Raw genomic sequence first — 12,269 nt, 5'->3', positions numbered from 1 at the left:
GACAACAGAAGTTGTTGGAAATTTCTGGGAAAGCTTTTGCTTTCTGATGTAAGAGGGAAAATACAGCTGGCATCAACTTTCCCCTTTGCTCTGAATGTGAACATAAAAGCCCTCTTGTAACAAAGAGGCAACAAGTATGAATATAAAAGTCAACATGCTAAGGACAGCTGAGTGAAATGATAGACTCTCATTTCCTGATTACACTGCTGAGCAGCTGAGCAACCACCAATTCTGCACTTCTTGATAATTTAAGAAAAATAACCCCCATTTATCTCATGCACTGCTGATTAGATTCTCTAGTACTTACAGCAGGACCCATTCCTAACTGACACAGTGTTAAAGGATGAGAAGAAGTCTGCCAGGCAAAAAAGACAGGGGAAAGCATTTCAGGCAATGGGAACAACTTACGCAAAAACAGAAAACAGGGAAAGAAGCTGGCATGTTTAGGAACAGGGATATGTTAGTGACATAATCCAAGAGGCTAGAAAGTACAACAAGGAGGCCTCACTTGCTTCATCCACAGTGGTACACTTCTGGTACATGGATGTGCGCAGAGTAGGTGTCCGAACATTCAACAGCCTGATCTTGTCTACTCGGGAATCAAACACCCGGAGCACAGGATCTTTATCATCATCGTCATGACACATGATTTTGTTGTCAATGAAGGAAGCAAACATCTGGGTCTCCAAGAATCTTGAGAGGAAAGGCAGGTAGGGCTCAGGCTGATCTGACAGAAAAGATGCCTGGTGGGACCAAAAGGAAAAAGTCATCAACAGGGAAGAGGGCATATCAGCCTTAATCAACCATGGCTACATACCCAAGGGATTCAGTAGGTTAACTCTTCTCTGAAGCTTCCTAGGTCTTTATAAATTGCAAACAATAAAACCTCTTCATCCTTTTCAAAAATTCATATAATTTCAGATATCCTGAAACTTTGACACACTGGCCCGTTTAACTTACTCAGGTAACCTACTGTAGCAACCAATGTTCCCAGAATCCTGATGTTCAACCTGCATGCACATCTTTGCCTAAGAGAGCTCTTTGACTGAAGGTAAACCACCTGATAGCAATAACCAGCACTCTGCTCTAAAGCAAGCAGACCTTATATTTTATCAACATCAGAAGGACCATGAACTTGTTTCCAGCACATATTATGAAAGAAAAACTCATCTTCAGTCACATCTTTAAGAGAGTCTGGCATGTTCTCATTTCTTACCACCTCCCCAGTGGGATTATACTCACTTTGTCAAAGTTTTGCATCTGCTCCCTGTTGGTAAACCAGGACTCCTTATCCTGGCTGGGCTGAATGACAAACACCTCATAATCTGCAAACATCTGAGTGAAACGATTTGCAAAAACTTCCCGGATCTGAATATTTAGCTGGTAAATCCTTAGTTCTTCTTCATCACACTGAACTTTGAGATCCTTATTGCTGCTGGGGTCTTCACGTACTTCCAGCTACAAAAACAAAACAAAACAGTTGAGAACATGCAAGCTTTTCCTTTTATCCCAAAGAAATGCAACTCATCCTTTGCCCCGCCCCCCACCAATGGTCATTTACTTTTGCAGCAAATGGAGAAAATAAACAAAAGAGAAAAAAATGGGAAGAAAAGAAAAAGAAAGGAATTCTGACATGGAGAAGAGATAAATCAGGGTGTTCCACTTGCAGGTACCCAGCAACCCAATGAAAGTGGAGAGGAACTCATTACAGGCAGAAAGAGATTCAGCAATAGAGGAAAAGACACCAGTTATCTCAAGGGTCAGGGAAAGGAAGGAGTCTGGGAAGTCAACAAGAAAATGATAATGCAAAGCAACAAGGTCAGACTCTGGTTTTCCCTTCATCTCTTTGATTTTTCTCCCCCATATCACTTTCCCTATCTTTCTCCCTAAAAATGTTTCCTTACTGGTTTTCTTAACTTTTTTAATCTCTCTAAATATTTCTCTGCTCTTCTTTAACTGGCCATGATTTTTCTTTTTTAATATCTGCTCTACTAACTAAACAAATCAGGAAAATGAAATGTTTCACACTTCACTAAAAAATAGCCCAACGAAATGATTACATTACCCCATTTTATATGTAATTTAAGAAAGTAATTTAATAGTGAGAATGGGTAGGGTGAAGAGATGGGTAAACAACTACACAAAGCGGACAGTCTCATCAAAGTCAGGAAATGCAAAGTTAAGTACATCCCTGGGAAGAGCAGAGGACTAGAATTCAAGAGGACCAGGTTCTAGCCGCAAGTCAGCCACATAGAAGCATTTAATCTTAGGTAAAACACTGAGGATCTCTAAGTCAACAATTCCTGCTCTATGTGCTTTAGGATGCTGTGAAATTCACAAGGCAATGGATCTGAAAGAAGTCTGAACACAAAGATTGCCACCACCATCCCTCCAAGACTCTCTGCAGTAGTGTTTACAGAGAATGACAGCAGCTTCTCCTTGATGTTGAAGTGAGAAACTACCGAGATTTAGATTCAAGTAGCAGAGCTAAATGTTTGCCAGAGCTAAATCCAGAGTCTCCCACACAGAGCATCCTTTCAGTACTCACAGATATGCCTTGCCCTGAACTGGGTGCCTTCTCATTCCACACTTTATTTCACCAGGACAGCACCTTAGCATAGACCCATATACAGCATCATACCTTCTCCAGGCTCACCCCAGTCCTCTTGACCAAGGCCTGCAGGCGGGCGATAGTTTCATTCTCCTTGAGGAACTCGTAGGAATGTAAAGGGGAGCCTGCGATGTTCCCATTCCTCTTGTCGGAGACGAGCTCAGAGGCCCGGAGCCTCTTCAGCTTGGAGGCACTCTCGCTACAGTGAAGGTTCCCTTCAGGGGGAATGCCAAATGCCATGAGAATCTCAGAGACTTCCTGGACAAACTCCAATTTGTTGGGAAACTGAGGCAAGTCCTCCGGCAGCTCAATGAAGTGGTTGTCAATGTCCACAAAGCAGAGGTTAGCCTGGCAGTCAAAACATGATGAGGAGTGTGAACAACTCCAAAGTATTAAGGAAGAAGCTTTAGAGGGGATAATGAACAAGAAAGGAAAGAGCAAACGTCTGCAATGGGCATAACTTAGGTATGGTTAAAGAAGATGGGGTGGAAGGAGGTAGACCTGAGTTCCAGTCTTCCCCTGATGCTTTCTAGTTGTGGGATCTTGGGAAAGTTACATAACTCTGTTTCCTCAGCTATAAAATGGTGATAAAAACAACTTATCTTAGAGACTGATAAGGATTACATAAATGACATAGATGTTTAGCATCTAGCACAAAATTCTCATATATAGTAAGTGCTCATAGAATATTTGTTGAGTTCACAAATTCTTACAAGAGTAAAAAGAATGCTAGGAGTGTGTCAGAAAGTCTAGGTTCCAGACCTGAATCTGTCACTATCTCCCTATATGACCCTGAGCATACCAGTATCCCTTTCTGAGCCTCATTTCTGATTTGTAAGATTTGATGGCTGGTCTTGATTTTTGTGCTTCCTTCTGGCTTTAAGATTGCTTCTGAGAGGATGTAGAGAGACAGTACTTTCATACACTGCTGAGGAGGCAGGTAATCTGGATTAACAAAAAATAACCTGGCAATATCTATCCTTATTTTATAGACATAACTGACACAGGGAGGTTAAGTAACTTGTCCAAAGTCACACAGCTAGTAAGTAGGAGAGCTGGGATTTGAACTCAGCTAGCCTGACTTCAGTCATACCCTCAAGCTCTTAACCATACATTCTTCTCCTTAGAGGTCTTACAAATTTCTTGTTCAATTTAACTTAAATATTTTATAGTTCTCATCCCTGTTGGAATTTTCTTGCAGTGCAGCTATTAATTAGAAAAGCTTTTTATTTTTGTGTATTTATTTTATAACCATGAACCTGTTCTAGCCAAGACAACTGTCATTTCCTTCACTGCAGAGCATTATTAAATGCTTAAGTGTTTGTTATAGCAAGGATAATAATATTACCTATGTCATAAGTTTGTTTTGAGGATTATGAGACAATTAATGTCAAGGATTTAGGACAGTGTTAGTATACAATAAATGTCAATTAACATTGCTATTATCACTGTGGAATATAAAACTCCAATAAATGAACACACACACACACACAATATATATATTGTATTACTAAACAGGAAAATTCCATAATGAAAAGATGCTAATAATCCCCACATTTATTTGTAAATTTAATGTAAATTTTTTTAAAATCCCAGAAAGATTTTAATTTTTTTCAAGGGAGTATCTGATGAATTGATTCTGAATCTTACCTAAAAAAATAAAAGAAAAGAATAGCCAAGAAAATTCTGAGGGGAGACTTGCCTTGCTGGGTTCTATTACAAATATAAAACAATGGGACTTCCCTGGTGGTCCAGTGGCTAAGACTCTGCGCTCCCAATGCAGGGGGCCCAGGTTCAATCCCTGGTCAGGGAACGAGATCCTGCATGCCACAACTAAGAGTTTGCATGCTGCAACTTAAAATCCCACATGCTGCAACTGAAGATCCCACATGCCTCAACGAAGATCCCACGTACCACAACTAAGACCCGGCACAGCCAAATAGATAAATAATATTTAAAAATAAATAAATAAAGTGTTTTTTAAAAGAAAACAAATATAAAATAATCTATTGGAAAAGAACAGTCTTGAACAGACCCATTTATTGTGGATGAATTATTCAATAAATGTTTGGGGGACAAATGACTGTACATTTAGAAATGTTAAAGTATAATACCATACTCAAAAATAACTTTGAGATAGACTGAAGATTTAAATATAAAAAATAAAGCCACTTTATGTTTTAAAAAAGAATCTCTACCTTTTAGAGATACATACTAAATATATGATGACATAATAATGCTGTGTGAGATTTGCTTCAAAATAATCCAGTAGGGTAAATGGGAAAAGAGTGGAGGATATAGAAAGAAGAGTGGCCATGAGTTGATGATTACTGTGTAATGATGGATGCTAGTCTCTTTACTCTTACATGTGTTCAACATTTTCTATAACAAAAAGTGAAAAAATAAATACCCCCACAAAAGTATTAAAAGAAAATATAAAAGATTACTATTATGCCTTAGGGTAGAGTTGGACTTTCTAAACTTTATACAAGGCTAAAAAACATAAAGGTAATTACTGCCATAAAAATAATTAAAGATAATCTGAGAAACAATAATTGTCATACATAACATGTAAAAGGTTAACATCCAAAGAAATTATTGAGATAAAGATAATTTACCCAGCTGAAAAATGGAAACAGGTTATAAAAGGCAAACACAGAAGACGTTTCGCTTAATTACCTTCAAATATATGAAAAGATGTTCAATTTCACTAATAAACCAAGAAATGCAAACAAAATATTTTTTACCTCCTGGATTAGCAAAGATTTAAAAGATTTATAATGTCCAATGCTGGCAAAGTTACTAGGAAACAAACAACTCATACACTGTTATTGGGAATGTGAACTGACAACTTTCGGGGAACAATCTTAAAGAAATTCTTTTTTTTTTTTAACCAGTCCAACCCAAGAACTAGAAATTACCAATATTTTTATCTACTTATGTACTCCCCAATCCCATCCCTCAACCTACACAGTCCCACCCCTGTAATCACTATCCTGAATTCTGTTTATTATCTTTTTGCCTTTTGTTTTTTATCACGTATGTATAGTACATGCCTTTAAATTTTTGCTTGTTTTTGAATTTTATAAAAGGATTATTGTTCTTTACACAGTCTTGTGGTACTATTTTTCTTCACTGAACATTAAGTTACTAAGACTCAGCCGTTTTGTTGTATGTAGCTACCCATTATTCATTTTCACTCTTGTATAATATTACACTATGTGGATATACTACAATTTATTCATCAATTTTCCCATCAAAAGGCATTTGACTTGCTTCCTGTTTATTGTTTTTACATTGTTATACATGTTTCCTTGGACACGTGTGCAAGATCTTCTCTTGGGTATATCCTAGGAGTAGAACTGCTACGTTGTGAGGCATGCACATGTTCAATTTTATAAGGCCTAGCTGTGTTCCAAAGTGGTTATAACAATTTACATTTTTACCAACAATCTAAAGTGATCCTACTGATCCAAATATTTCCAAAACTTGGTATCATCAGATTTCTTAATATTACTACTTTAGTGGGTACATTTATTTACACTTCCCTGATTGCTAGTGAAGAAATGTGTATTTTTTGTACAATCCCTCTTCATGTCTTTAGCCCATTTTTCTATTGGGATGCTTATCTTCTGACTGATTTGTAGGAGTTCTTTATAACCTCCTGATGCTAACTCTTCATAGGCTATATGTGTCCTACACATATCTTCTCCTAGTTTTTATTTTTTCATTTTAAGATGTCTTTTTCTTAACTAAAAAAATCAAAGTTATCAATCTTTTATTTTATGGAAAGTGCTTTCTTCATCTTGTTTACAAAGTCCCTACCTACCCAGAGGTCAAAAAGGTATATATTAATATTTTCTTCAAGAAGATTTAAATTTTTCTTTTTGACATTTAACTGCTTAATCCGTCTCAAGTTGATTTTGTTATGGCATTGGGTAGGAATCCTTCTTTACTTTTTTTGCCTATGGACAAGCAATTTTTCCAGCTCTGTTATTAAAAAGTTCTTTGGCATGGTATGTTTATTATATATCAAAATACTGTTCCACTGATCCTGCTGTTTATCCCTGTACCAGTAAGTCTTGTATTCTAAGAGGCAGGAGGACCATATAGTAAATCCAGATTAATATAACTATTCCACAAACTCTCAATCTATTGAAACTGCATGTTTTAACATGTCCATGTATGCATTCATTCAATACACATTTGCTGAGTGCATAAATTACTCCATTTACAAATCTATAATAAAGAGAACTTTCCCATATCCAAGATTCAAAAATTAGAAGAATCACTTTAAATTTCACCTTCTAGAGTTCCTCCACTAGATAACAACTTTAAACCCGTCCTTGTTAAAGAGACGATAAATGTTGAACACCTAAAAATAACACCTATTTTTTGTTTATTCCTCTAAGATTTTAAAATTATAAGTGCCTTCAGGCCAAGCAATTAAAAAATATAGTAAAGACAGAATTAAATCATCTAGTCATGAAGCTCACCTGCCTCATGAGCCTGTCCATACAGCTAACAGAAGAAAAGCACTGTGACCCACCAGAAGCACACAGTGCAATCATTTATCCTCTTGGTCCTCCTCTCTTTCGAGGAGAAAACCAGTTTGTCCAATAGGAAACATAAAGGCAGCTAAATACAACTATAACCACTCGACAATGCTTGGCTGGCTTTTCTTCCACTGCTATTGACCAAACACAGAATGTCCGTAAAGAACTTTATAAACTCCAAATGCTGTATCCACATATTGTAGATACTCCTAGATAGAGGTGGCCAGAGGAAAGAAAGCAGCTCAGGCACACTTCAGATATTAAGATAGGAGCCTCTGAGACACTACTAGCCATTCTTTGCAGAGTTGGGCCAAAGCAGGTAGGGGTAAGAAGGCAAAATGAAAAGGGGGCCATTCAATTACTAGACTCATACAACAGCCTCACGCTTTCTCCTCTCAGTACTCAGAGGGCTCTGGCAAACAGAAGTAACTTACAAACCTACCTCAAACCCCTCATGCTCCCCCTTCCTCACCTGAAAAGAGGCCAACTCCTGCAAAACAGCTTGGGAGACAAGAAGCAACCTGGAAGGGGCACTGAACCCAAGTGATCAGTCTTCCTCAGTTAACCTCCTGTCTCGCTGGGAGAGGCCATGGGAAGACTTTGCTACTCTGGGGTAGTGATCACATGGATATCCCAAACCACAAAAAGTTTCCCAAATCCTTTCCTGCAAAAGGTCACAATGGCCCTTCCCAGGCCTGAGTTTCCACCACCAAATCACAGACAGCCTCACTGGCTAGTCTATCTTCAAGTTATTCACTGAAGGGGAGCTCAACAGATAACTGGGGAAAAGCTATTGAAAAAGTATCCTGAGAAAGGAGAAAAAAAAAGTAGGAAAGAAAGAGAGGCCCAAGATAGAAAGAAGTAACACCCCTTTCCCCTGACATAGCTGTGGAAGAACTGCCTCCTTCCTGTGCTCAGACAATGAAACCCAAAAGAGAAGCACAAGACAAAGAATGTCTCACAAAGGCAGCTCAGCACTCTCACTTGCTCAGGGCCAGCTGAGCTCATGTGCTGGTGTAAAAAGAAACAAAGGGCTTTTCACAGACTTTTGATGCCCAAAGATAGGGCAGCAACTGATGAATTCTGACTTGGGGGGTTAGAGAATGTACACTCTCCATGTCTCTGGACAAAGTCCCTTTTATAAGTCTAATGTGCCCCCACCCCACTACCCTGATGGTGCCCACCTGCAAAGGCCCAAGTGCATTTCCCAGCCTCAAGGCTTCCTTCTAGCATCGTAAAGATACCACAGGATGGCCACCAAAATGTTGAAAGTAGTTATCTCTGGGTGGTAAAATCTGAGGTAATTTTTACATTATACTTTTGTGCGTTGTTAGAATTTTTAACTATAAATGTATCATTTCTGAGATATTCCAAAGCTGTCTTTCAGAGATATTATCACGCTCCATTCATTATGTGTACGTTTCATGGTGCTTTACTCCTTGAAAAAGCCAGTCTTTTCTCACCAGCCTAAAGTTTTCCATGGGGACTGCACAGACTCAGATATCCCAGAGGTTATCTGCTAAAAATCAAGTTAGAAAATATCCAGCTACGTAACTGTCTGCACAAATACGTGAACTTCAGAGGAACAGGCTGGATGAAGTGGGACTCTGAAACCCTAGAACTGCTTATGAAATACACAAAGGTATTCTACAATCCCACTGTCACCACTCCTTCTCAAGTAGACCACAAGGAGAAGCAGAGTACAAAAGATGCAGCAATGGCGGAGGCTGCAAAAGTGGAGAATCCAATATCCCAGAACAGTGAAATTTTGGGTTTCTCAAACAACCCACAGTTTCTCAGTCCTGTTAAGAAAACTGCTGGTCTCCCAGAAGCCTCTTCACACACCCACATACATGAAGCACACACAAAATAATGCTGAGAGAGCCTACAGGAAATAGAACTTGCCCCAAGTATACAGCAAGCTGATGCCAAAGATGAAAATAAAACAGAAATCTGGCTTCTGGCCTAGTGACCTATTTATCACATTATGCATGCCTCTTCAGCTTTCTACCTTCAATCATTTTCTACTGTTATTCTTTCTTTTTTTTTTAACATCTATATTGGAGTATAATTGCTTTACAATGGTGTGATGGTTTCTGCTTTATAACAAAGTGAATCAGTTATACATATACATATGTTCCCATATCTCTTCCCTCTTGCATCTCCCTCCCACCCTCCCTATCCCACCCCTCTAGGTGATCATAAGGTACCGAGCTGATCTCCCTGTGCTATGTGGCTGCTTCCCACTAGCTATCTATTTTAAATTTGGTAGTATATATATGTCCATGCCACTCTCTCACTTCGTCCCAGCTTACCCTTCCCCCTCCCCATATCCTCAAGTCCATTCTCTACTAGGTCTGTGTCTTTATTCCCGTCTTGCCCCTAGGTTCTTCATGACATTTTTTTGGTTGTTTTTTAGATTCCATATATATGTGTTAGCATACGGTATTTGTTTTTCTCTTTCTGACTGACTTCACTCTGTATGACAGACTCTAGGTCCATCCACCTCACTACAAATATCTCAATTTCGTTTCTTTTTATTGCTGAGTAATATTCCATTGTATATATGTGCCACATCTTCTTTATCCATTCATCTGTCGATGGACACTTAGGTTGCTTCCATGTCCAGACTATTGTCAATAGAGCTGCAATGAACATTTTCACTGTTATTCTTATTTTGACTTTTACAAAATGATAATTACGTTTACCAGAAGGAGGTGTCAATATTAAATATGCAGTCATTTAAAGCAACAACAAAAAGCTCCCCACTCTCTAATCTTTGATATCTACTCTTTATGCATATTTATCAGTAGACAAATAAATATAAAAACCCAGTACCCCAAAACTCAATGGTTTTCTCCATCATTGTGAAAGGAAAGTCAAAATGGAGTCAGTATTTCTAAGAGAGATCTCTAAAATGGAGCCGGGAAGCCATTAAGGAAGTACGATGTTTGCATGACTCAGCCTGGATGGAAGCTGACCTTTTGACCTGATGAAGAACAGAACACCAGAACACCTGCCAGAAACTCAAGATACTAATCAGACCCTTACCCTAAAACAATTCATGACAGTCTATATACTAACAAGACCCCTACCCTAAAATAACCTGTGATTTCTTAAGGACAAATAATTTGACTCGCATCAGAGTCGATCACAACTCTCACCAGGGCAACTTTTAACAACCTCGTGGTTTTTGTCTTTATAAGCCCCTGACTCTTTCTCTTCCTCGGAATACTCTTTCAGGGTTAACTGAATCTGTGTCTCCCCAATTGCAATTCTTAAGTCCCCAAATAAACTCTGTTCTTTTTGCAGCCTCCTGCATTTTTTTTCGTTGACATTATTCTTCCTTAATTAATGTTGTCCCACCCCAAATAGCACAAAGCTCTATAGATTCAAAGGAGGCAGAAACGGAAAAAACTACAAGGAAGACATTATGATTCTACAACCAAAGGCAAGGGACTTCCATGGTGGTCCAGTGGTTAAGAATCCACCTGCCAATGCAAGGGACACGGGTTCGAGCCCTGGTCCGGGAAGATCCCACATGCTGCAGAGCAACTAAGCCCGTGCACAACAGCTACTGAGCCTGTGCTCTAGAGCTCACGAGCCACAACTACTGAGCCCATGTGCCACAACTACTGAAGCCCGCGCACCTAGAGCCCGTGCTTCGCAACAGGAGAAGCCACCACAATGGGAAGACCGCGTACCGTGGCGAGAGGTGGCCTCCCTCGCCACAGCTGGGGGGAGCCTGCGCGCAGCAACGAGGACCCAATGCAGCTAAAAATAAATAAATTAAATAAATAAATTTAAAAAAGAACAAAAGAATCCACCTTCCAATGCAAGGGACGTGGGTTCGATCCCTGGTCGGGGAACTAAGATCCTACATGCTGCGGGGCAACTAAGCCCACGCGCTGCAACTACTGAGCCCATACGCTCCAGAGCCCGTGCGCCACAACTAGAAAGCCCACGTGTTGCAACTACTGAGCCCACGCACCACAACTAAGACCCAACGCAGCCAAACAAATAAATAAAATAAAAATAAAACCAAAGGAGAGAGAAAAAGAGATGCAATTGACTATAGCTTAAACATTACGGGTATGATCTCATTATCAGGCATGTTCATCAAGATGGCTGCCCAGACATGCCCAACAATGTGAATGCTGCTTAGATCCAATTCTATGAGAACGGTCTCTTCTTTGGAGGTCCTCTTACTCATATTCCTCAGCTATACATAAAAATCTTCCCCCCAAAAATCATTGGTGGAAGGATGAGACAGAGTCATGTTGATACCAGTGTGTGCATAGTCCAAAGTCTTCTTCCCAGGCCTTGCTGTTGACTACGAAATTCAGAGTAGGAAAGGCCTTCCCCCAGCTAGTTTCATACAAGCCACAAAATGACCAAAAGAGGTAGACCAGTCCTCTTGGTAATTCTAGGAAAATAAAAACCAAGACAATCTTATTTCTGATGATGCTTTAAATCTATTTTAGAATGGAGTAGTAAATAAACAAATATATTTTTTTAATCAATTATTTTAGTATTTGAAACAACAGGAAAGAGGAGCAGGCCATCCTCACAGCAAGGGAGGAGAAGCATTCTCTCAAGGCCTTCCTTATCTTGAGCAAGGAAAGTTTTCAAAGCTACATTCAGTACTACAAGAATCACTATGATCAGGTCAACTTTTACAGAGTAACTGTGGCCTATAAAACAAAACCACTGATTTATTAATACATGTCTGGCTACTAAAGCAGTTATAAAACTATATTATGTGGAATTTCTTTAAAAAATAGGGGGTAGAAAGTACAGAAGTAAAATACAATTTAAATGTATGATAACTGTTAAAGCTAAGTATTGAAAACACTGAGATTCACTATGCTACTCTTCTGTGTAAGTTTAAACTTTTACATAATAAACGATTTTCTTAAAAATATGTAAAATATCATGTTTGAAAAAGGCAGTTCACAATAGTATAAACAGAGATTATTATAAAAGTATGTCAGGTGATAGAGGAAACAGGTGTTTCTGGAATTATATAAATTGAGCTAAATGTTCATTGTTTTTACTTTTTTCCTGGAAAGTTGTTTGTGTTCCCCAAAATAAAAGAAAAT

General features: G+C 38.9%; 1 protein-coding gene across 2 annotated transcripts in view; it reads right to left on the bottom strand.

Annotated features, from left to right (window-relative positions):
- DENND5A (DENN domain containing 5A) overlaps positions 1 to 12,269 on the bottom strand; it is a 108,323-nt gene that overhangs the window by 43,064 nt on the left and 52,990 nt on the right. For both annotated transcript variants that reach the window (XM_079928511.1, XM_079928510.1), the window contains exons 6-8: positions 2,642 to 2,959; positions 1,243 to 1,458; positions 509 to 743 (exon numbers count right to left, since the gene is read on the bottom strand). In XM_079928511.1, coding sequence (XP_079784637.1) covers positions 509 to 743; positions 1,243 to 1,458; positions 2,642 to 2,959 — 769 coding nt within the window. The remainder of the gene's footprint in view (positions 1 to 508; positions 744 to 1,242; positions 1,459 to 2,641; positions 2,960 to 12,269) is intronic.

This window comes from Stenella coeruleoalba (genome assembly GCF_951394435.1).
Source record: "Stenella coeruleoalba genome assembly, chromosome: 8".
NCBI lineage: Eukaryota > Metazoa > Chordata > Mammalia > Artiodactyla > Delphinidae > Stenella > Stenella coeruleoalba.
This window is presented reverse-complemented; position numbering and strand designations above follow the sequence as displayed.